Source organism: Callorhinchus milii, unplaced genomic scaffold (genome assembly GCF_018977255.1).
Source record: "Callorhinchus milii isolate IMCB2004 unplaced genomic scaffold, IMCB_Cmil_1.0 Scaffold5, whole genome shotgun sequence".
NCBI classification, from domain to species: Eukaryota; Metazoa; Chordata; class Chondrichthyes; order Chimaeriformes; family Callorhinchidae; genus Callorhinchus; species Callorhinchus milii.
The window spans coordinates 8,920,230-8,946,345 of NW_024704746.1; the positions used below are offsets into that span (position 1 = coordinate 8,920,230).

Here is a 26,116-nt window from a genome sequence, read left to right on the forward strand (position 1 = left end):
GGTCTCCAAGCCTTGTTTTTGTCAATCCATGCCTAATATTTTCTGGAATTAGGTAAAACAGGATGAGTCCTTCTTGGATGAGAGTGGCCCTTCCATTCCAATAATCTAGCCCTGGAATTTCCATGTATAGCTGGGATTCATGGAATTCTTAGTTGGGTTTGCATACTCTTGAGCAATGCAATGGGTTTCCACATATGTCAGACACCCGGCTGATCAAAAATAATAGCCTAGGCTGACTATCCTGTGCACCACTGGTTGAGGGCCGAATTGTCAAAGGTGCTTTCTTTCAGACGAGTTGTTAATAATAATACCCTGTTCTAATAATAAGAACCACTTGTCAGGCTAGGACCACTTGCCTGTCTGGCTTTGGCCACTCTACCTGTTAAAGCTTCAGGTTACAGAATTATCAGTATAGGAGCTAGAAGAATTTCAATCCCCAATAATATATCTGTTCCTTCAGGTCACATTAAACAAATGACACCCTTCTTATTAGTCGAACACCAATTTCATATATAAAAGTGAGTTTAAGAGGGACGTATTTGTAGGGGGAAGGGGGGAGGAATGTGAAACTCACTGCCAAGATCTGCGGTTGAAGCAAAGAGGAATCAACAGGTTAAGAGGAAGCTTGATATATATGTGAGGGAGAGAGGAATAGAGAGGTTGAGGTTGTTGTTTGAGGTATAAACCCCACCAAAGACTAGTTGGGCCGAATAGGCTGTTTCTGTGCAGTGATGTTCTACGTAATTATGCACCAATATAATAAATGTTATTCTAGTAGGACATTTTATGACAGTGACAGTTTATAGAAACATATTACTTGTCAATACATCAGTATGAGTAAGAACAATATCCGTTCTCAAGATCACAAGAGAGTTTCAGATATAGCAACCTCACCAACTTCCTATACATCAAACTGTTTTTACATGAGTCCAGCATTCAAGCCCCAGATATCCCACCTGGTTTTAGACTTAGACTACTTACTTAGTAGTTTAGTGTGCAAACCTTGATAGAATGTTAGCCTGGTTCAGTTGGTAGCACTCTCGCTTCCAAGTCAAAACAATTGCATTGATATCATCCTCTTCATGCAGGGTAGTGATTGAGGGTTCAAGCCCCACATCATGATTTTGAACACACTTGCTTGCTGTGGTACATGTTGTATTGTTGGAGATGTCACCTTTTAGAAGAGATGTTAAACCGAGGTCTGCCGAGATCCTGTTCAGGTGGAGGTTAAAGATCCCATGGCCCTATTCGGAAAGAGAACGGAGTTTCTCTCTCACTCCCGGTGTCCTGCCCAATGAATCTCCAGATAAAATTGATCACTCACTCCGTGGCTGTTTGTGGGACACTGCTGTGTGCTGCCCTCTGCAAAATACGCAGACACTACACACTTTACAGAAATTCCTTTAGGTGCTTTGAGATGCTTGAAGACATAATTGCCAATGCAGGCAAAATACTGAACAATTATTTTTACAACAAACTTCAAACCACACTTCTCACAGAATATTGGTGTGAAGATTGGAAACATACTGCCACCTTGTGGTCGAAATGCCCATTCACTCTTTGGGGGGACGCGTTCTGCTTACTTAATTCCTGAAAGTATCAGGAGCAGGTTGGCAAGAGCCAAAGTTTGGGGTCTCAGAGTATGTGTTGGAGTATTGCTGGAATCTAACCTACTAAAACCGCTTAGCTTGCTATCGATATTGCTCTTTGGCAAGCTTTTGGTTGCTTGTCCAGCTAGGACCACATACCCATTAGGGCTTTGGCTTACAAAGTTAACAGGAGCTGAGTGGGATGACTCCCTGCCCCCAGTGACTGGTCTGCCCTTCCAGGTCCTGATGATGAGCCAGGTTGGCTGTGCTGTCATCAGCAGTGCCCTGGAATACCTCAGACCCACCAGGCGCAGGAACCAGCAGGAGCAGGTGTTTGGTTTTGTGCGGGTGGTGATAGAGGAGTGGGAGACAGATTTGAAGGTGTGGAGGGAGGGATGGGTAGGGGGTGGGGAGGGGGTGGTAGACGGAAGGGCAGTGGCAACTAAGCGGATCCCCTCGACTTCAGACTCAAGGAAGTCCAGCATCGCCTCGCAGTTGGCGTTGGAGGTGAGGATGGGCGAGGCATGAGAGGGTGGGTGGAGGAGCCAGTTGGTGATGGAGAAGAGGAGCCTGGGGTTGTCCTTGGCCTCCAAGATTGTCTTGGAGTCGAACAACAATTTAGCGAAGGAGAGTTCAGAGCAGTAAGATTTGATAAGATCCAGCCAGATCTGCCGATGGACTGTTAAGTTTGATTTAAGCCAGGTGCGTTCAGCGACACGCACCTGTGCTTTAAAGGGAGTGGAGGTGGCTGGTGTAACATGGCGACTTACATGAACAGGAGACGGTTCGGGAAGAGAGGGGAGCAAGGGAATCAAGAATGGCAGAGAGGGAGCTATGGAGAAGAATGACCGAGGAGGATAGATCATTGCGGGAGGAAGCCCAGAGGGGAAGCGGTTCAGATGACTCCAAGGCAGCAGAGAGAGAGAGTGGGGGGATATTTGTTTCCAGGGGCAGTAGGAGATGGAGGTGGGTTGGGTGGCGATGGGGAGAGGGATTGAGGAGTTAAGGGAGATGAAGTGATGGTACAAGATTGCTTTGTCGTAAATAATAATAATCTTTGCATAATCTTCTAGACGTCTCAAAGCGCTTCACAGAATATACTGTAAGGTGAATTAACTGTATATTTGTGGGCGAAACGCGGCAGCCAATTGTGCACAGCAGTGTCCCACAAACAGGCGTGGATTCAGCGACCAAATCATTATTATTTTTTTCTTGAGGGATTATTATCAGACGTGTGGAGTAAGGAAACTTGCCCAAGGTTTCACCCTGCCAGGAGTCGAACCCAGGTCTCTCGCTTGCAAGGCGAGTGCTCTGACCACTGAGCTACAGGACTCCACATAATGGTAGATAATGGTGAGTTTCGAGACAGTGAGGCCCCGAGTGATCACCAGGTCAAGGGGATGACTGCGGGTGGTGGAGTGGATGTGCATGGGGAGGGTTGAGGGAGGAAATAAGGGAGGAGAAGTGCGGCAGCTATTTACATACTCTGAACATTATCTGACAATTATTAAAAAGAGATGTCACTTGATGCAAATAGCTGTTTGTGTGAAATGAATGACTGCTGACGCATAGAAATTATGTACCAGGATATGATTTCAATTATCTGAAATTAATACATTGAGGACAGAATTTCCAAAATTTGTAAGGCTATGGGGAAAAGCGGGGGAATGGGACTAATTGGACAGCTTTTTTCTAGAGCCGACACGGCACAATAAGCTGAAAAGCCTCCATCTGTGCTGCAGGAATCGATGTTTCTAACTATAAACGTCACCCCAGGTTCTGCACATCTTAAAATGGACGCACTTTATGTTCGCCCACAAAATACAGCGGCCTTCACGATAGCATCTCAGATCGCTGGAGGACTCGAAACCAGCTAAGCTAAAGGGCTTACTCTTGTATCTTACTTCCTTGATTAAACAAATTGCTCTGCTTTGCATTTTTGTCACTAGAGGCGAGAAGTAGATAGGTTGACATTCAATTATCAGCCTGGCTCTGGAAAGTCCTACTGAGTCGGTCATCTCAGTGCACAATCCCTCTGGATATTTGGTCATTCGTCCAGGTAGATGCAAATGGCATTCATGTTTGCCTTTAAAATAGTCACTACACTTGATGGTGATTCTTTGTGAATTGTTTGAGATGTTTCTTCATTATAAGATGCTAGAAACATTCAGGTTCCTTGTTTCAAATGACCTGCACACCGGCATATCCAGCTCTTTCAAGCACAAGCTGCAGACCCTCCAGAACTCTGCAGCTCACGTCTTCCCCGCACCAGACTCCATAAGGCCTCGCTCAACTCCACCGATTTCCCATTCCCACCGCTCCCCCAGCGGATTGAATTCAAGATGTAGAGTCCCGTAGCTTAGTGGTTATCGTACTCGCCTTGCAAGCGAGAGGACCCAGGTTTGATTCCCAGATGGGGTGAAACCTTAGGCACGTTTGTTTCTTCCACACCTCTCTGTTTCCCTTGCGGTAAGTGGGAACCCAGTTGTCAGTCAATTGGTGGATTACTTTCCAGGGGTAATAATCCCTCCAAGAAAAATAAAATTGGTCACTCAATCCACGACTGCTTGTGGGACTGTCTGTTCTGCGCAATTGGCTGCCGCGTTTCACCCACAAAATACACATTGAATCCACTTTACAATGTATTCCGTGAAGCGCTTTGAAATGTCTCAATGATATGATAAGATACTATATCAAATGGAGGGATTATTATTATTATAAGATCTTCGTGCTCACTTTTAAATCTCTCTACAGACTCACCTCATCCTCACTCTGCGAGCTCCTCAAATCTGACCATCTCGGCCACTCCCTGCTTTGTGTCTCTGCCCAGGGTGAGCTGAAAGCTCAGTGCTTGCTCTCTGGAATGCTAACCTAGAGTTCCACCACCTTGTTCCTTCCCGCGCTTTTGATCAACTTTTCTTCTCCTCACGCATCCATCATCCCCCCACCCCGCAGCTCAGGTTCCCAGACGGCACTGCAAAATGTCCTCCTGACGTGAAAAGGCGCTGTATAAATATAAAATTATTGCTGTTCTTTAACTCAAGTGGTACAACAAGGAAAAGTGAGATATAAAAAAATATATACCATTACAGCAGCTATATTGTCTGGCTCGTGGAGTTCCTAGCATATTGGGTAGAGCAGTCACCTCGCAAGCAAGAGGACCCAGGTTCAATTTCCGGGCAGGGCAAAACATTAGGCAAGTTTCCTTAGTCCATACGCCTGTTTACCTAGCAATGGGTAGGATTCCGGTTGTTAGTCGATTGATGGATGGCTTTTCCAGGGAGTAATAATCCCTTCAATTTTTTAAAAAAATAAATAATATTAATACTCAATCCATGATTGTTTGTGGGAAACTGCTGTGCGCAATTGGCTCCCGTGTTTTGCCCACAAAATATACAGTCAATTCACTTTACAGTATATTCTGTGAAGCGCTTTGAGACATCTAGAAGATGTGATAAGGTGCTATATCAATTGCAAGGATTATTATTATTATATGAAGCCAGTTATTGCCACCACAGAAACCATAAGCCACACCAAAAACTGGGAAACATTTGGTTTCCCATGGGACTACTGATTCATAATATTCCTAAGGAAAGTGACGGAATGAGGCGACTGGCTCAGTCTACCTGGTGATGTGTAGCCACTGCAGAAACCAGGAGCCACATTCCCATCGGCTGATGGGAGTTGTTGGTTTATCGGGGGAGGGGGAGATGAAAGGGTCACAGACAGGATTCTTTAGCATCTATTGTGACATTCCTCCAATGACACAGAATAGTATTCAAAACAAACACTTTTTGACGTTTGTTGCAGTGTTGTCATTGAACCACACCTTCACTGACAATGACGGTATGTATCAATTCATTGGTTGATGCCTTTTATGTTACTTGTCATGGAGAAACTATCTCCTGAAACACCGATACAGGTTTGCTTCACCAACTTTAGATGAGACAGATTCTCACATTGTCTGGAACTCCCCCAGACAGAGTTGCCTCTGGGAAGATGATTGCAGGTGTGGTTGTCAGGAGAATCTTTCGTCTTTGGAAGAAAAACAGTTAATCAGGTGTTACAGCAACTGTTTATAGTGTGGGAATAGCGTTCAGAGTTCACACAGTTCAGACAGTCATGGCTGTTGGAGGGAAATTGCTGTGCGCAAATCGGCTGCCGTGTTCATCTACAAAACACACAGTCACTCCACTTTGCAGTATATCCTGTGAAACGCTTTGGATCGTCCTGCTGATGTGGAAGCCCGGCATCAAATTATTATTACAGTATGCCTCACATTGGGGACCATACAATTAATATGATTTATGCTAAGTATGAGTTATGTGAAACTCTTAAGTTATAGGAAATTCAACGGGACTTGGGCACGATGTATGATTATACAATTTATCCAGATTAGACTTATGAGAGTTTTACTGTATTATTATTACTGTTATGTGTTACTGACTTCAGGAGTAGAAGCAACAAACTCTGAATGGGGAAAAAATGTGTTTATATTAAAAACAGTTCCTTATCATCCATTGTTTCTACATCAGGGTCAATCCAGACCCAGAGTCAGTTCTGTCTCTGTCACTCTACCTGTCTCCTACTGTTATAATTCAGTTTTCACTTCTCTCTGTAGATCAAGCTTGCTTGTTTATTTCATATCTATCTGTTCCCTTAATGACCCTTAACTGCTTATAAAAACGAAGTTCATCCCAACTCCTATGTTTGAGGGGTCTCTCCAAGTACTTCACTTGCACTCCGAGGGCAGAATTCAAGTAAAAGCTTGTACTGTGGTAGGCCCATGATATTACAAGGTGAATGGATGTGACCTGGGGGCAGGGAATCCTCCCACTCAGCTCCTATTAAGCCTGTAAGCCAAAGCACTAACTGGCAGGGTGGTCCTAGTTGGACAACCAGCAGGAAAGCGCCGCAGACGGCAATATCAATGCACATTCCATGCTAACAATCTCTCTTTGGAATTTCCATGTGTAGGTGGGATGCATGGAATTCTCAGTTTGGTTTGGATACTCTTAAGCTTCGTGATGGGTTTCCGCATGTGTCAGACACCTGGCTGACCCCCCCACCCCAAAAAATGTGACTTATAATGTCAGTGGAACCGGTTACAGAGAGACAGAAGGAGCAGCGAAGATTCAACAATAAATTATGCCGCAAGCAGTTGAAAATGGTGGCTTAGTCATAGCATTTGATGAGCTATCATGATTGCTCACCGTCAAAGTGCTTGGTGGGACCATCGCAATGATTTCATCCAGAAACCATCCTTTAGTCGCTAGCCACCATGACCATATGCTTGTTTAAGTGGTAAACAACTTAGCGGAGGCAAGTTATTCCGCTTTATACTGAGTGACACACTCAGGATTGAGAGTACTGAAATTGCCCGACAGTGACTCTTATGTGACTCTATGTTATTACCTCAAATGTGTCATCAATGTATGTGTGTGTTGGTTTCATTTTGCAAAAAAAAGATTTTTATGTAAAGTTCCACCAGAGGGGATACAAAATGAAGTGCAATGGGATTTGTATTAAATAGAAAGCTATAGCAAATACATTGTCCGTGAGTTTGTGACTATAGGCCAAACCAAATACTGTACATTGTCTATGAATCTGTGACCATAAACCAAACCAAATACATTGTCTATGAGTCTGTGACCATATAACGAACAAAATACATTGTCTATGAGTCTGTGAGCATAGCCACATAGACAATCTCTCATCTCCTGTAGGCTTAATAATAAATCTTTCAGCAAAATAATGTGCAGGAATGCTGGATCTGGAGTTTACTGTTATACAGACCGATGTGTTTATTTAAATACGTTCAACACAACTTTGGGTGGTAAATCAGTCATCATGCAACACTGAAAGAAGATCTTTTGGGGAATGAACTCTCTTCCCCCTATTACACCTCCGTGCCCCCATGCCTTCACCTCCCCTCTCGACTCTCTACCCCCTCCTCGCTCCCTCCCTTCCTTCCCTCCCCTCACCCTGATCAGTTCCCCCCTGCTCGCGTCCCGACCCAACTGTCCAGCGCCTTGGGACGCCCTCCCAACGTGAAAGGTGCTCTATAAATGCAATCTTGTTGTTGTTGTTGTTGTTGTTGTTGTTGTACACACACTGGAGCTCAGCAGTGCCTCTGTTCAAGGCAGTGTTTGGTGATCCTATTTATACTAATCCTTTGTGGTGCGCTTTATTGATGTCAAGTTTCTGGATTCTGGGGCAGGTCAAGGTTTCTTTGTGAATGCCTTATGCAGAAACACATTGAGGATGTTGAAAGACGTTGAGAAATTGCACAATATCTAATTGATTACTGCAACAAAGTGAAACAGTCAATATGTGAGGTTATGTGAAACCAGTTTTAGAATCTTTCCCTCACAGGGAAAGGGTCCATATAATCTTTCTGGCATTTTGCAGCTCGAAGAAAAAGAATGCGATGGAACACATCATATATAAAAATTAGAAGTAAAATCAAGAAACATTTCTTCATCCGATGAGTTGTCAGTATGAAATGCTATAGGTGCAGAATCGACTGAGATGTTTAAAGTGAAAGTAGGTACAATACAATGCAATTCAATTTGCGCTCATAAAGCACCTTAATGTCAGGTGAATATCTCAAAGCACTTGACACTGATGTCTGGGCACCCAAGCTGGAGGCAGATGGGTACTTGATTGGATCTAATTATGGACGCACAGATGATATATGGTATAATTATTTTATATGTAAATGGATAGATATATACAGATAAATGTTCTAAGGCTATTAAGCAATATAATGAAAAGATTGGGAAATGTGATGAAAAGATGTGCCGTAATTAAATGAACTGGTGGAACAAGTTGTAGATTTTCCTCTCTGATTATTGATGATCGCAGAATACTGTTTTGGTTGATCAGTGCAGCAATGTGAAACATCCCATATTTATTGCTACTCTGAGTGTACCACAGTTCCAAAGGAAGTACTGCAAGTTTGTTTAAGTGCCAATTGCCAGTTCGCACCCCCCACCCCAAAACCAAATGAGCAATGCCACAAAACCAAACAGACCAAGGTGGAGTCTCAGAGCATAATAATCCTTGCATTTAGTAATCCTTGCATTTGATATAGCATCTTTGAGATGTCTCAAAGCATTTCACAGAATATACTGATAACTTTGATACAACCCAGACGTTAGAGTGGGATCAGCTGAAGTTGGGAGGTGGTCAATCTCGGGTCGACTAGAATGGGAATCAGACTACCCTGTGCAGGGACGGACCAACATCACAGATCAGGTAAACTGGGTCAAAAGAACTCAATCCGACCTCCAGCACAGTGCATTCCAATAGTCTGGAGCAGCACTCTCCCAGTGGCATAATCCAGGCTATGGAGAGTAAATGTGGATTGTCTTTGGGAGGAGGCGAGCGGGGTATAATAATAGAAATAAATAATTATTCAGGGCAGTATTTCAGGGCACTGCTGACCGCAGCACAGTCAGCCTGGCTCATCGGCAGGACTTGGAAGGACAGACCAGTCACTGGGACTTTTCCGTCTCAGTTCCTGTTAACCGTGCAAGCCAAAGCCCTAATGGATAGGGTGGTCCTAGCTGAACAGGCAGCGGGAAACCTTGACAGACAGTGCTTCCAGTGGCAAGCTATGTGTCTTTAGCTGGATAGACTTCAGCAGTACCCCAAGGCACACTCTGGAGTTCCCAACAATTGGCTCTTGCCAAACTTAGGCAAGGTTCTCAAAGCTCTGGGGAGCAGGTGTGCATTTAGTTCCAATAAATCTGGAACTTCCATGTGTAGGTGGGATGCATGGAATTCTTGGTTTGGTGATGCATTTCCACATGTCTCAGACACACAACTGACCAAAAAAATTGCAAGAGGGTAAATAGTTAATGTAAGGTCTGGGCTAGCTGACTGAAGTCCAAACTACTTAAGGGTAGATTTCCCGTCTATTCGGTGGGAAAAGGGTAAGGTAGTGTCGGTCGGACACTCACTACACTTTATGGCGTATCCGGCGAAGCGCTTTGAGAGGAATGCGATGACATGATAAGACGCCATACGAAATGCAAAGATTATTATTACGATTAAGACCACGGGTTGCACACTCAACCCAACGCTTAAGGAGGAGTGCGTGATCCCATAAAATAGATGAGCTCCCTGCAGTTTGGATTGAGATAGACGGAAAGTTTAAGAAGGTTACCCAACACACAGACACGCACACACGGGGAATCGTACAGCCCGAAAAGATTATTAAAGACCAAAATAAAAACCCTTGCGCTTTCATGGAGCAGTTTTGAGTCAAGTCAGTCCAGTTTGTACACAGTGCAATTAATGTTAAGCACCGCCTCTGTTGAACGTGTAATATCCGTTGGTGCCCACATCACTTTGTAACTCTCTCTCTCTCAACCTCTCCTCTCTCTCTCTCCCTTTCTTTCTTTCCTTCTTTCCTTCTCTCTCTGTCTGTCTGTCTCTCTGAAGCCTAAACAAATTAATCCCCAAACTGAAAGACGGGACTCAATGAAGCCAAACTGCTCTCAGAGGTAAGAACTGCCCAATGCACACACACAACACACAGCACACACCACACACACAGCACACACCACACACACACAACACACAGCACACACACAGCACACACCACACACACAGCACACAGCACACACACACCACACACACACACACAGCACACACCACACACACAGCACACACACAGCACACACAACACACCACACACACAGCACACACAGCACACACCACACACACAGCACACACACAACACACAGCACACACACAGCACACACCACACACACAGCACACAGCACACAGACACCACACAGCACACACACAGCACACACCACACACACAGCACACACAGCACACACCACACACACACAACACACCACACACACAGTACACACAGCACACACACAGCACACACACAACACACAGCACACACACAACACACAACACACAGCACACACACACCACACACACAGCACACACACCACACACACAGTACACACAGCACACACACAGCACACACACAACACACAGCACACACACCACACACACAGACACACGCAACACACAACACACAGCACACACAACACACAGCACACACACAACTCACACACACTGTGTTGACATCCCAAAACCCGTGTACAAGACATCAGCAAAAAAAAAGGGCAGGAAAAGCTCTGCCCAGAGCCCTGCAAACACACACACACACACACACACACACAAGAGGGGGCAACGGCTCATACTTTCGTTGCAAACTTTGCGATCGATCGATGGATCGCGCGGACCGTTCAGCGAACGAGAAGTTCTGGTGCGAAGGGGAAGGGGAGACTGTGGGGGTTCCTGACGCTGAAGCAGCGGAGCGAACCTGTGCGCATTTCGCTGCCTTTCTTTCGCCCCGAGGGCTGTGGGGGCAGAGATTCACCCGCAGTGCCACACCGGGTCCGGGTGTGTGTGAGAGAGAGAGAGAGAGAGAGAGACAGAGAGGATTTGTATTTATATGTGTGAGAGAGACAGAGACAGAGATAGAGAGAGGATTTGTATTTGTATGTGTGAGAGAGAGACAGAGACAGAGATAGAGAGAGGATTTGTATTTATATGTGTGAGAGAGAGACAGAGACAGAGATAGAGAGAGGATTTGTATTTATATGTGTGAGAGAGAGATAGAGAGAGGATTTGTATTTGTATGTGTGAGAGAGAGACAGAGACAGAGATAGGATTTGTATTTATATGTGTGAGACACAGAGACAGAGACAGAGAGAGGATTTGTATTTATATGTGTGAGAGACAGAGACAGAGATAGAGATAGAAAGAGGATTTGTATTTATATGTGTGAGAGAGAGACAGAGACAGAGATAGAGAGAGGATTTGTATTTGTATGTGTGAGAGAGAGACAGAGACAGAGATAGAGAGAGGATTTGTATTTATATGTGTGAGAGAGAGACAGAGACAGAGACAGAATTTGTATTTATATGTGTGAGAGAGAGACAGAGACAGAGATAGAGAGAGGATTTGTATTTATATGTGTGAGAGAGAGACAGAGACAGAGACAGAATTTGTATTTATATGTGTGAGAGAGAGACAGAGACAGAGATAGAGAGAGGATTTGTATTTGTATGTGTGAGAGAGAGACAGAGACAGAGATAGAGAGAGGATTTGTATTTATATGTGTGAGACACAGAGACAGAGACAGAGAGAGGATTTGTATTTGTATGTGTGAGAGAGAGTGACAGAGAGAGTGACAGAGACCAGACAGAGAAAGGGTTTGGTTGGGAATCTCACCCCCCCATGGAGTGGCAAACTACTGTCCCTGACTCTGACTTCAGTCCTGATCCAGAGAGAGATTAACTCTCAGTGTTGCTCAGAAGCCATGTCTGCACTTGAGAAAAAAAATTGCCTCCACCCTATTTTTCCCCCCAAAAAATAACGACCGATTGCAGATTTAGCCTTTATGAATGAAGTGGTGGTATTCGGTTTTGATGGAAATGAACTTGTTAAGAGCAAATTGCAGGGACGGCAAATCGTGACCAGAACGGCATGAACAACTCCCCTCAACCCCAAAAATAAAGTTCGGATTGTTTTTGGTGTCATGGTTAAATGTCATTTTTTTTCCCCCCGTGTCTGCGTTCAGAATGCAGTGCTGTGAAATCTTTTGTATCGCTTGTTTATGGTCGGATATCTTAACACATGCAGAAACCCATCACTGTACTTCAAGAGTATCCAAACCAAGCTGCGATTTCCATGTATTGCACCCACCAAAAAAAACTCCCAAGAAGTAGATTGTTGGAATGGAATGCACACTCTCTCCCTGGAGGGATGCTTCCTGCTGAACTAATTCCAGAAAGTATTAGGCGCAGGTTGGCAAGAACCAAGGCTTGGGGACCCCAGGGTGCGGGTTGGGCAACTGCTGGAGTCTAACCAGGTGAAACTGTATAGCTTGCCATCGAGAGCACCGTCTGGTAAGATTCCCTGCTGCTTGTCTGCTAGTTAGGTCTTTGGCTTGCAGGATTCACAGGAGCTGAGTGGGATGACTCCTTACCCCCAATGACTGGTCTGCCCTTTCAGATTCTGTCAGGCTTTGGTATTACACACACCAAAATGCCCCACACAGCCATGAAGTGAATGACCTTTTTTTTAATCTGAGGGATTGATTATTGATAGCAGGAGAAACTCCCTTCTCTTTTCCAAAGGCGATCTTTAACATCTATCTGAACAGGCAGGCAGGAACCTGACTTAACATCTCATCCGAAGGACAGTACCTCCGACAATGAAGAACTCCCCCTCCCTACACACCCCTCCCTCAGCGTTGTATCAGAATTTAAGCCTAGACTGTGAGCTCAAGTGGGGCTTGAACCCAACAACCTGCTGACTCAGATGTGAGAATGCTGCCAGCTGAGCCAAGCTGACATGTTTGCATCATGATCTGATTTGTGTTCATGGGTCCCAAGCCTTGACTCTTGCCAACCTGCACCTAATACCTCATGAAATATAATTAATATATGTCATGTCTCTGAGTAATTTGAGACATGACATATAGTAAGTATAGTATGCTTGGAAGAACCAGGCAACTTTAGATCTAAGGTCCTAAAGCTTTCCACTCTGTTGTAGACTAATCCATACAGAATTAATTGATATCAACATCTCCATTATCGTAGCATGCGACTATCAGGATGGTCGAAGGCGAACAGGATGGATCTTGGTCTTTTTTCGCCTAGCAATTCCTATGTTCCTATGAAATTAAGTAAGCAGATTGTCATTGGAGGTGCCGTCTTTTGGATGAGATGTTAAACCAAGTTCCTGCCTGCCTGTTCAGATAGGTGTTAAAGATCCACGTTCCATTCCAAACACAGCAACTTGCATGTGTAAGTGGCATGCAAAGTGCTAATAGTCTGATTTGGATACTCTTAAGCATGATAATGGGCTTTTGTATAAACCCTGAACGAGCATAAGAAAACTACAATATAATGCTTACACGTTGATAGAAAGCATTTCACAATGTAAAAACTCAGTCTAAGCTGTCATAGAAAGTAGAAGTGAAGGGTGGTTTAATCAAGACTAACTGTTGCAAGTTGAATTCTGCTTCACCTAACCCCACAACAAGCAATTGCACACTAGGGCAAAAAATTCCACCCAGGCCTAGACTTAAAATATATTACCATAATATTATACAATAATAATAATAATCCTTACATTGGTACGGCTTCTTTCATGTTATAAATATGTTTCAAAGTGCTTCATGGGATATACTGTTAAGTGCAGTGACTGTGTTTTGTGGGCAAACACAGAAGCGAATTTGTGCACATTCCACAAAATAGCTCTGAAGTTTTAGATCAATTTTATTTATTTGGCCAGGACACCCGACCAGGATGCTACCAACTGAGCCGGGCTGACATCTGACACCGTTTCAGAGATGCAGAATGTGGCAAATTCTTAAATTCTATTCAAAGATTTTATTAAGAAATGTGCAGAAAACAGGCTGGCAAACAGAGACTTAAACATTTGCCAAAACTTGCACTCTCTAAATTGTTCAGCCAATATTCTGGCCCCAATGTATTTGGATAAATGTAGCATATTTGTTTGCTAATTCTCATGTGATAGACTGGCGCAGTGTTGGCGCTCTTGCCTCTGAGCCAGAGGATGTGGGGTCAAGCCCCACCTCGGGACTTGGAATCACATCATCTAAGATGACACGCTAATGCAGTGCTGGGGATAGTGTTGCATAATAAGGAGGTGCTGTCCTTCGGATGAGACACTAAACCGAGATCCTGTCTGCCTGTTCAGGTGGACGTTAAAAATCCTATGTTATTATTCAAAAAGAGAAGGGAGTTTCTCCCTGTGTCCAACAATCTCCCAAATAAAACTGGTCACTCACTCCATGGCTGTTTGTAGGACGCTGCTATGCACAACTGGCTGCTGAATTTCACGCACAAAATACACAGTCACTTCATTTTACAGTACAGCCTGTGAGGTGTTTTGAGACATCTTGATGATGTGATAAGGTGCTATATCAAATGCAAGGATTATTATTATTTTTATTTATTTTGTACTATGTTTTCCATGTTTCGGTTTAGTTTGTGCTCAGCTTTTATTTGACCCTATATGTGTTTACTTAAAAAAAACTAACTCTGTTATAAAAAGAGCTTACTACAGTTCAAATTGATCCAAAATGGACAAAATATGGATTTTGCTGATTTCCCTCAGTTCAGACTCGGAATCTTGTTCCTGATCCCCGTGGGATTTTACACCCACTTCTCTATCCTAACTGCCACACTCCACAATGATGTTACATTATTATATTCCCCGCAGGAAGGAGCAGGCACAGAGTATTTTCGATCTTTTCCTCCCTTCCCCGCACCCCTCCTTCGCTCCTTCGCCTGTTCAGCATGGTATTTTTCTTCCACAACCAAGCAGCTACGCAAACAATGTAGTGAACATTCAATGACTAGTTTGGTGCAAATTACTTCCTGAATACTATGTCTGGTAAATGGTGAAAGGTTTTATATGATGACACTGCTTCTAAGTATATAATTAGTTTACAATTCAATGCTGAATGTCTGGGAAGGTTTTATTTACTCAGAGGGTACTTAACAAGTGGAATAGGTTACCAGGAAGGGTGATTGAGGCCAGGACATTAGATTTGAGACTTTTGAAGGGGGGACACTGTCAGTTCGGCAACGGAGTTCTGGAGGGCTTTCATTACCTAAACCAATATTGTGATATGGAACAAAAGCAGAAGTCGCTGGGAACACTCAGCAGGTCAGGCAGCATCTGTGGAGAAAGGAAAGTGAGTCAACGTTTTGGATCCACGACCCTTAGTCAGAACTCAATATTGTGATCTTGTGACCTTGCACAGTACCCCTGGAAATGGGGTAATTCTGAAAAGACTGAGCATAGAGCCCAATACGCTTTGGGATTTCCAGTAGGGTAATGCTGTCATCTTTTCTGTTTTTACTATGACACAGTGTTGGAGTTTGTGACTTAATTTTACTTTTGATTATTATTGTAGTGCATTTTGAAGCTGTACCTGCACTCCATTGGTGTGGGTGCAATAAATCAATAACTTCTTAGATTAACACTGTAGCCTACTAGGAGGAGTCGCTGTCACAGGTTCATGCCCAGCATCAGATCCTTGAGTCCTAGTCTAGGCTGACACTCCAATGCAATGCTGAGGGAGCATTAGTTACATTGTCAGAGGAGAATGATATGTTAAACCAAGGTCCCGTCTTGGGAAAATATTCATGGAATCGGAAATGAATCTGAAATTGAATTATTTACTTGTGGGTGATAGGGCACAGGTTAGCTAGCTGTCAGCGGTATTGGTATACTAACAGCAATAAGAATTGGTTTCGGATTCACACAAAGTAGTGTTTGAATGCAGAGTGCTCATTTTGTAAAGATCATTTCAACATCACCATCAGCAAAAACAACATTTATATAACGTCCTTTACGTAGAGATTGAAGGTACTTTGAGATTGAACTGATGATGAGCAATAGCATTTTTGATACTGAGAAAGTCAGTGTATCTAAAAGCAAATGTGGTTATAAATATATCATTAAATCTGATGCCTCGAAATAACTTGGGCAAACTTTTGTTGATTAAATCCTCAAACAGTTTTGTGTTAGCAATTGCCAGACCAAATATGAGAGTGTATGAGTGGATCTGCACCCTGAGTGTCTGCAGTGTATGGGCCAATTTTGGTCTTTGTACACTCAATGACAGGCACTGGGAAGGGTTAAAAGAATTGCATTGAGGATAGCACTTGCTCTTGCCATGGAGACAAATCGAATGCAGCTACTGCCATGCTGATCATAACAAGTAATGGCTGAAGGAGGAGTACAAGTTGGAGTCCTGTAACGTATTGGTTAGAGCACTCGCCTCGCAAGCGAAAGGACCCGGGTTCGGTTCCCGGGTGGGCAAAACCTTAGGAAAGTTTTGAGACGGTGACTCCTCCAAGCAAAGTCCTTCCATTGTTGAGTTGTCTCAAAGCACTTCACAGAATATACTGTAAAGTGGATTGACTGTATATTTTGTGGGCAAAACGCAGCAACCAATTATGCACAGCAGTGTCCCACAAACGGCCATGGATTGAGGTACCAAATTCTTATTTATTGATTTATTGATTGATTGATTGATTCATTCATTCATTTATTGAAGGGATTATCACACTGGAAAATGATCTGCCAACTGCCAAACGACCAGGCTCCTACTTACTGCTAGGTAAACAGAGGTGTGTGGAGTAAGGAAATTTGCCTACGTTTTTGTTCTGCTCAGGAATCAAACCGAGATCCCATCGTTATATAAATTTCTACATTTGGTATATCAAAAGTATTATTATTATAAGTTTTTAAACTCATGGAGTGAATCAGGAGGGTGGATATTAGTTAACCAAACAACTGAGAGCTTTGTATATGTATGGAAGTTTCCCTTTGTCTGGAATGGTTGTGCGTACTTTCTCCCCAGAGGGTTGCCTCTCACCTAATCCCAGAAACTGCAAGTCAGTGACAAGAGCCAAAGCCCGAGGATCCTAGTGTGTGTGTTAATAATAATCCTTGCTTTTCACGTCGGGAGGACGTCCCAAAGCGCTTCACAGATCACACTGCAAAGTGAATTGACTGTATATTTGTGGGCGAACGCGGCAGCCAATTGCGCACAGCAATGTCCCACAAACAGTCGTGGATTGAAAATGACCAATTTATTATTGTTTTGTTTTGGAGGGATTATTATTAGACCTGTGTGGAGTAAGGAAACTTGCCCAAGGTTTCACCCTGACCTGCCTGGGATTGAACTCGGGTCTCTCGCTTGCAAAGCGAGTGCTCTAACCACTGAGCTACAGGACTCCATAAAGTCCACATAGAGAGAGGCAGAGAGAGTGAAAGAGAGAGACAGAGAGAGAGATATAGAGACATAGAGAGAGACACAGAGAGAGACAGAGAGAGGTATAGAGACAAAGAGAGAGAGAGACAGAGAGAGAGAGACAGACAGAGTGAGATATAGAGACATAGAGAGAGACAGAGAGAGGTATAGAGACAAAGAGAGAGACAGAGAGACACGGAGAGAGACAGAGAGAGAGAGACACACACTGAGACAGAGAGTGAGGTATAGAGAGACAAACAGAGAGAGTGAGACACAGAGAGACAGAGAGAGAGAGAGAGAGAGACAGACAGACAGACAGACAGACAGACACAGACAGGGAACTTCTGGAGTTTAAACCATCTGACACTGACACGTGGCTTGCAGAACAGACTCATGAGATTCAATAACTTCCTCTTGTTCCTGTTCTCCTGCTCCTAAACCTGCAAGATTTGCCTTTGTGAATACTGTCTGGCAAGCCTACCTTCTCAGCAGTGTAACTCTAGTTTAGCTCTGAGCACGATGTTGAGTGAAGGGTGCTACAGCATATAAATCCCAGTTGTTGTTTGTTATAATTTATGGAGACCGATTCAGATGAACAGAGAGGTTCAGATAAAAAAGCCCTTTCAACCCATTTAGAATCATTGCATTTGCTGGAGCGCCTATAATAATAATAATAATAATAATAATAATCCTTGCATTTGATATAGCGCTTTTCACGTCTTCTAGATGTCCCAAAGCGCTTCACAGAATATACTGTAAAGTGAATTGACTGTATATTTGTGGGCAAACGCGGCAGCCAATTGCACACAGCAATGTTCCACAAACAGTCATGGATTGAAAATGACCAATTTATTATTGTTTTTTTTTGGAGGGATTATTATTAGGCTCTGTGTGGAGTAAGGAAACTTGCCCAAGGTTTCGCCCTCTGCCTGGAATTGAACTCGGGTCTCTCACTTGCAAAGCGAGTGCTCCAACCACTGAGCTACAGGACGCCTAATCATGCTGAGACATCTCAAATTGCTTCACTGGATTTTGTTGTGAAGTTTGGTGACTGTAAATTTTTAGGTAAAAGCAGCAGCCAGTTTGTACACAGCAATATCCCTCAAACAGCCATGAAATGAACAACCAATATTTTTGTTTGTTTTTAGTTTGGGGGATTATTGACCAGAAACTACCTTCTCTTTACAAATCGTGCCAAATTTGGGTACTCAATCCACTACTGTTTGTGGAACACTGCTGTGTGCAATTGGCTGCCATGTTTCACCCACAAAATACACAGTCAACCCACTTTGCAGTGGATTCCGTGAAGCTCTTTGAGACATTTCAACAGTGTGATAAGGCGCTGTATCAAATGCAATCATTATTATTAGTAGTAGCATTAGCATTATCATTCCCTTCTTGCATTTCAGAATGAATCAAACTTCAATTATTTTTTCAATGACTCCAGCCATTATTTATTCCTGCCTCATTACAATTGGGAATGAGGGAGAAGGATCGAACAGCTAAGGCAGGTTGCTACTCGACGCTGCCTTGTAAACCTAGGTTGGTCAGGGCAAGTGTGCAGTGCCATGACTCAGCACAAATCCAGTCTGCAGCTTTCTCGTTTCCTGGACCCTATTGTGACCACAAGCCTCAGAGTCACGTGGCTCATGTCAATCAGCCCCTCCGGGTTCAGTTGCAATGTTGGAAAACCAGAAGTGCAATGAATTTCCACCATTCGGTGTCACGTGTCATGTACACTTATTGCTCTCTGCCATGTATGCTATACCTGTGNTTTTTTCTCCACATGAACCACCAAGTCTGATCTTTCATTCTCCTACTTCCCCACCTCCCTCCTCAGGCCTCAGTCCCACAACCTCAATATTCCACTTTGTCAAGCATCCATCTAGTTCCCTTTTGGTAGAATTTAACAACTGCTTCAACAGTTTGTGGCAGAGAATTCCACACTCCGACCACCTTCTGCGCAAATTATTTTTTCTAGCCTATTTTTAGTCCCTACCAACCTGCCCGCTCCCTCCGTTCACATCGGGCTCTGGCCTGCACCATGTCTCCCACCCGACCCGCCCTACCATCGGTAGCCGGGCTTTGCCCCTACACTCTGGAACTCCATCGCACGGTCCCTTCGCCTCGCTTCCTCCCTTGCCTCCTTCAAGGTCGGTCTCAAGACCCTTCTCTTCGACAGTGCCTTTGGCCTCCCTCCCACCTCTCTGCCTTCCCTCAACCCTACACCACCGCTCCCCCATGCTCAGGCCCCAACACCTGACTGTTCAGCACTATAGGACGTCCTCCCGACGTGAAAGGTGCTCTATAAATGTAAATTTGTTGTTGTTGTTGTTATACCCCTCCTCTCCACCATCAGCTGCCGTGCATTCAGCTGCAACAACAAGTTGCATTTATAGAGCGCCCTTCAAACAGGGTAGCATCTTTGAGCACTTAACAGTGGCGGACCCTGATGGCGAGCCGAGGAGAGAGGAGAAGTAACCATAGGCATGGTCGAAGAAGAAGGTGTCTGTCTTCAGGTGTGATCTGAAGACAGACAAGGAGGGTAAAGGCAGTCGGATTGAGGCAGAGAGTTACAGAGTCTCGAGGAGTCGACTATGTCTCGAAACTCTGGAACTCGCTGCCTCAATCCCTTCACCTTGCCCCCGCTTTACCCCTCTTCAGTTTGCAGTCTTCGACCATGCCTAAGTCACCTCCCCTTTCTCCCCCCCCCCGCCCCAGCATCAAACTGTACCACTGTGAAGGGCTCCGAGACACTACCCAGTGTGAAGGGCACTGTATAAATGTAAGCTGTTGCTTTGTTAGATACATTTTTTTAAGGATTCTGCTTCGATAAAACACAGGCTGGCTCTGTGGCTTTTATCCACTCAGTCCCATTTCCCCTCTGTTTTTATATACCCCTTTTACATCAAGTTCACCTCCTAGAACTCAGACTAATCTTTGCAATGCACCCCACCAGGAAATGAAGGTCTGAACCTCAGCCCTCCCCCTCCCTTCACCCCACACCAACTCCCCCGCCCTCTCCTTGTTTTAAAGACAATGTAATGGCTTTGTTGTAAAATAATTGATAGCATTTCTTGCTGTTTGCTCTTTCTTTTTGAAAAAAATCTATGCACAACAGAAACTCCTCCCTGGAGAGAGGGAGAAACAAAACTAATTTTAAAACGTGCTCACATACATGTAGCTTGAGCTCGTCATGCTCCCTATTGTTGGATTTTCTCACCCAATATGGGAACATTACAATACAAATTATCATTTATAAAGCCCGTTTCACATTGGGAGGATGGCTCAAAGTGTTAAATGATGCTGGCTGGGCACCCAAGTTGTGGGGTGGAAGCCAATGGGGGTGGAAAGGCGAAAGGTAACCAAAAGTGCGGTCAAAGAGTTGTGTCTCGCGATGGACCTTAAATGAGGTGACAGAGGGAGCGAATAGATGGTCCATAAGTAATGCACTTCCACTGCCACTCGTTAAAGACAGAACACAGGGCTCCTTTGGGTGTGTGAGTTAAGATTAGCTAGTGCAAGTGTGTAGCTGAACTCTCTCTGGCCTGACTGAATTAATCTCAGTCCCGTTGTGTCAAGGGGGAGGCTTTGGCTTCTAGAAGTGATTGCTGTAGCTGCTGGTTCTCCTAGTTTTCTGGCCAACAATTCCCCAGATAAAACAATTGATCACTCACTCCATGGCTGTTCAACATCAAGCTCTGCCACTGTTATGCGTTCGAGACACTAACCCTTGTGAAGGGCATTATACAATAGAAAGTTGTTATTGTTGTATGTATCCGTATGCAAATTGGCTGCCTACAAATACACTGCCTACAAATACACAATCACTGCACTTGATAGCAAATCCGTTTGAATAGCTTTACAATGATTCAATGTTATAGACACAGTATAAAATGCAACAGTTAATATGAGTCTCCCCTCATATAAATTGTAACTTCGCTGATGATCAGGAAGGTACTGGGGTTGGGACTATCCTCTCAACACCACACAAGATGTTAGACAGTACTCTTAGTGAAGCTGCCTCAGTCTGTGTCACCAGACTAGACGTCAGAAATGCTTGTGAGTTTTGGCGCACAGAGGTGGAGTGAAAGAGATAAAGTCGACAGAGACTGATGGAAAGCAATTTGCTCTATGACGTGAGTGCCTTGTAACTCACTCGGTATTCAGGCTCATGTAGGCTGCGGGTTCCAACCCTTCAGTTTCCAGTCAGATGCACTTCCAGTCAAGGAAGTGTCACTGCATCCTCACTGTATTGACCTACAGTAACAACAGTGTAAAAGTGTAAAACAGATATAGGGGTGAATTTTCTATTAGGTGACAGATGATATTTTGTATATGGGGAGGGAATGAGATGTACTTTTAGTCTTACGACTACTATTGGTAACCACAGCTTCATCATCCTTCATAGCTGTGCGATATTAATATTGCAGTTCAGAATGAGCACCAGACTGTGTTTGAATGGAGAATTCAGATCCTCTTAAAGGAGAATTCCACCTGGTTTCTAACACCATTCACTTTAGGTCAATTGGCACCACTGGGGGTTAGGTTTGGCCCACAGACAGTTCCCGATGTATCTGGAACCTCCTGCAGAAGGGACTCCGTAGGGACAAAAATGGGTGACAGACCGAGCTTAATGTTTACTGTTGTGTTTGTGTTTTTTTCAGGAATGAGAGAGACATTCCGAGTTTGCTGAGGGTGATTTCATGCATTCGCCTAAGCTGAAAATCTACAACCGAAAAGAAATTCCGCCTTCATCCGTCCATTGTCTGCATCCCAGGATTAGTCATTGGGAACCGATCCTAGGATCAATTTAAGCTGCAACCTCAGCATGGCCTCTATTGACCCCTATCAGCACATAATAGTAAGTCAGTTGTGTGTTCTCCTTCGATACTGTTCAATGAATCAGTCAAGACACTAACCTTTGTGCTATTGTTAACTTAACTTAGATCTCTTTCAGCTTCCCTTTTGGAAAGTTTTATGGCGTATGTGCGCCTTTTATTCTTCTTCCTACATTAGTTATTTATCTGTATTGGACTTCATATGCCAGTCATCAGTTCATATGTATACCCTATGATAATACTAATATAATAATCCTTTATTTGATATAGCATCTTTCACATCAGGAGAACGTCCCAAAGTGTTTCACAGGATACATTGCAAAGTGGATTGACTGGGTATTTTGTGCGTGAAATGCGGCAGAAGTTTTGCGCCAACAATGTTCCGCAAACAGCCATGGAGTGAGTGACCAATTTTATTTGGGGGATTGTTGGCCAGGACACTGGGAGAAACTCCCTTCTCTTTTCAAATAGTGCCTTGGGATGTTTAACATCCACCTGAAGGACGCCACCTCTGACATTGCAGCATACCCCCAGCATTGTATGGAGTGTCATTTTAGACTATATGAGTTCCAAATCCCAATGCAATGTGGGGTTTAAACCCATAACCTTTTGACTCAAAGGCAAGAGTGCCTTTCGGACACACTCCTTGTATGATACTCTCCTTATAAGACCTTTGCTGCCGCTTCTGAATCCATAATTTTGTGTCATCTGCAAATGTAACTACTTACATCCAGGTCATCATTATATATTTTATATATTATTAAATAAAGTATGTTATTCTTTTTCCACCTTTTTTTGCTACCTGGGTAGCAAAAAAAGTCCTGTAGCTCAGTGGTTAGAGCACTCGCTTTGCAAGCGAGAGACCTGAGTTCAATTCCAGGCAGAGGGCGAAACCTTGGGCAAGTTTCCTTACTCCACACGCCTAATAATAATCTCTCCAAAACCAAAAACAATAATAAAATTGGTCATTTTCAATCTACGACTGTTTGTGGGACATTGCTGTGGGCAATTGGCTGCCGCGTTCGCCCACAAATATACAGTCAATTCACTTTACAGTGTGTTCTGTGAAGCGCTTTGGGACGTCCTCCCGACGTGAAAAGCGCTATATCAAATGCAAGGATTATTATTATTATTATAATCCCTCCCCCCACAATAATTTGGTTACTCAATCCACGACTGTTTGTGGGATACTGCTGTGCATAATTGGCTGCCTAATTTCGCTCACAAAATACAGTCAATCCACTTTGCAATATATTCTGTGAAGCGCTTTGGGTCATCTCAACAATGTGAAAAGGCACCATATCAAATGCAACGATTATTATAATATACAAAGAACAGGAAGGGTCCCAGTACAGAGCTCTAAGGTAACCCACTTAAATAGCCCACCCTGCATTTTGATCTTGTTTCTCAAACAACTATCCTCTGTGTGCTTCCCTTCAGTCAGTTCAGAATCCATGTCTTAAGTCTTGCCCTTGAGACAAGGTGGAAGAGTTTGTGAGAGCCACTTGCTAAATTCTGTATGCATTGACAGGAAACGCAGCCTCTAAATGTATATCAGCTTCAATTTAACTTCCTGAAACAAATGTATTTTTACACGTCTCTTGGAAGCTGGACGTCAAAAGGGAAGTTACATTAAATTCAATTTTTTATTTATGTTCATAAATCCTCTCAGTGTTAAATTCTAAGCTGTTGCACACTAGCCGTTCAATGGAGAGACTTTGTGAGGGTTTGACTTGTGATCCTCTGGTGGGGGGGTGGGGGGATGGAGGGGGGGAGAAGGTAAGAGGAGGTAAGCAGGGTCTGGTGTGACTTTCCTGGCAAGGCACTATCGAGAATTGAAGCGATCCAGTGGGGCGAACTCGGTGGTCTAGATCCTGAGCCAGGCAAGTCCGCAATACTCTTGGACACTACTGATGACAGTACACACAACCTCATTGGTTGGACGCATTTGTCTATAAAATATACGGTCACTACACTTCACAGTAAAACCCGTTAATTGATTTAGGATGTCATCTGGACGTGAAAGGTGCCCACGTGAAGCATAAGGATTATTCATTACCTTGGAGGACTAGAGCAGTCAGTTGGCTGTAGTAAGTAGACCTGAAAGAGAGTGTGCTGTTCTGTGTCTTCAGTCTGGTGCGCATGTTGTTCTTATCACGCATTCTAGACTTTTACTTGTACTGAGCCAAATAGCTGAAGATATGATCCGACTGCTGGGTTGAGTAAGAGGACTAATTGTACAGTTGGTACAAATGAAGGTTGGCTGGGCAGTTTTCTCTCTGTCCCCGTCTTTCTCACCCCTCACTCTGCACCGACTCGTTATCGGAGGAATCTCTTATCAGTTATCCTGGGACATTCCTGACAGACTGACTGTTTGGGGATCTTGCTGTGTACTTCCACACACCCCCACACCCCCCCCCACCCCCAGATAAATTAGTCATTCACTTCATGGCTCTTTGCAAATCATCTGCCACAAATACTCAAGTCACTACACTTTACTGTAAATCTTGTGTAAAGCTTTGAGACATCCCAACAATGTGATACGGCGCAATGTCAAATGCAAGGATTATTATTGTTTTATTAAAATGGCTACTGTACATTTAGGTGCAAAAACAGTCACTACTCTCGTTCAGTGGTTTGAGATGTTTACAATGTTCTAAACCTGATACTCACCACCCCACAGCCAGACATCCGAGCGAGTGACAGCTCAGAGCAGCAAATCATCGCCCAGAACCACCCCACCCTGATGAGTGACAGCTACGATAGCCAATCATCACCTGGATCCCGTCCTCCTATTTAAGCTCCAACAAAGTTTTTGAATGCAAAATTTATAATTAGAATAATCCCTTTGCTTGAGGCGTCTCAAACCGCTTCACACAACATATTGTAAAGTGGATTGACTCAACACGGCAGCCAAATGCACACAGCAGTGTCCCACGAACAGTCGTGGATTGAGTGATTTTTTTTAATATAATGCTGAATTGCTGTACCCATTTTACTAAAAATCCCGAGCCCTTTTGGGGAGCCAGTCCACTGGTTAGGAGTAGGTGCACTGGCACGCTGTCTTCCCTTCCCCCACTCCCTTCACTCGCACACGCACACACATACACCTCCTCATCATCATGCCTAGTCCAGGTCACTGAGCCAATTGGTAGCAAGCCTACCCCTATACCCACCTGGGATCTAATAACACAGCACAGCCAGGAGATCTAAACTGGTGTCAGATTGGCTCAGTCTCGGGACCCTGTAGTTAAAAAGGCAATAGCATAACCAGGCAGGCCGAAATCTCCAGAACCTCGTGGAGCTCCCCTGCACTGCTTACTGGCTGTCTTTTTGGCAAGTTATCTGTTGACAAAGAAGCAGAGCTTTTGCAGGCTCAGGAATGTTACCCTGGAGCGATATTGTAGCTCTTGGAACCCTTCTGTATTCATGATCTCTTCCTTTCACAACGCTTCCCTTCACACGTCATTCAGGGGGCCTTTACGCCATTGCACGCAGGTCTAAAAACGTAGCACGGAGGGAGGAAATGTATTTATAACATCTCTTAATATGCCTTAAAAACACTCCAGGTTTTAAACGAGACAAACAAAACAAAACACACATTCCGGACTGATAATAGGGTGGGTGGAGGTGGAGGTGGAAGAAGGTTGAGGAGAGTTTATCAACAGACACCCATGCTAAGATAATAAATATTTTATAATATAATAATAAAAATATCCTTGCATTTGATATAGTTCCTTATCATGTCATTGGGATGTCTCAAAAGCATTTCGCAGAATATACTGTAAGTGAATTGACTATGTTTCCTGGGCTAAACGAAGCAGCCAATTGCACACAGCAGT

The 26,116-nt window shown here is 43.9% G+C and overlaps 1 protein-coding gene across 1 annotated transcript in view; it reads left to right on the forward strand.

The window, feature by feature from the left end:
• The first annotated feature begins 9,992 nt into the window (after window positions 1–9,992).
• LOC103179984 (cytosolic phospholipase A2) overlaps window positions 9,993–26,116 on the forward strand; it is a 51,852-nt gene continuing 35,728 nt past the window's right edge. The window contains exons 1-2 of the mRNA XM_007895559.2: window positions 9,993–10,102; window positions 22,101–22,297. Coding sequence (XP_007893750.2) covers window positions 22,265–22,297 — 33 coding nt within the window. The 5' untranslated portion in view covers window positions 9,993–10,102; window positions 22,101–22,264. The remainder of the gene's footprint in view (window positions 10,103–22,100; window positions 22,298–26,116) is intronic.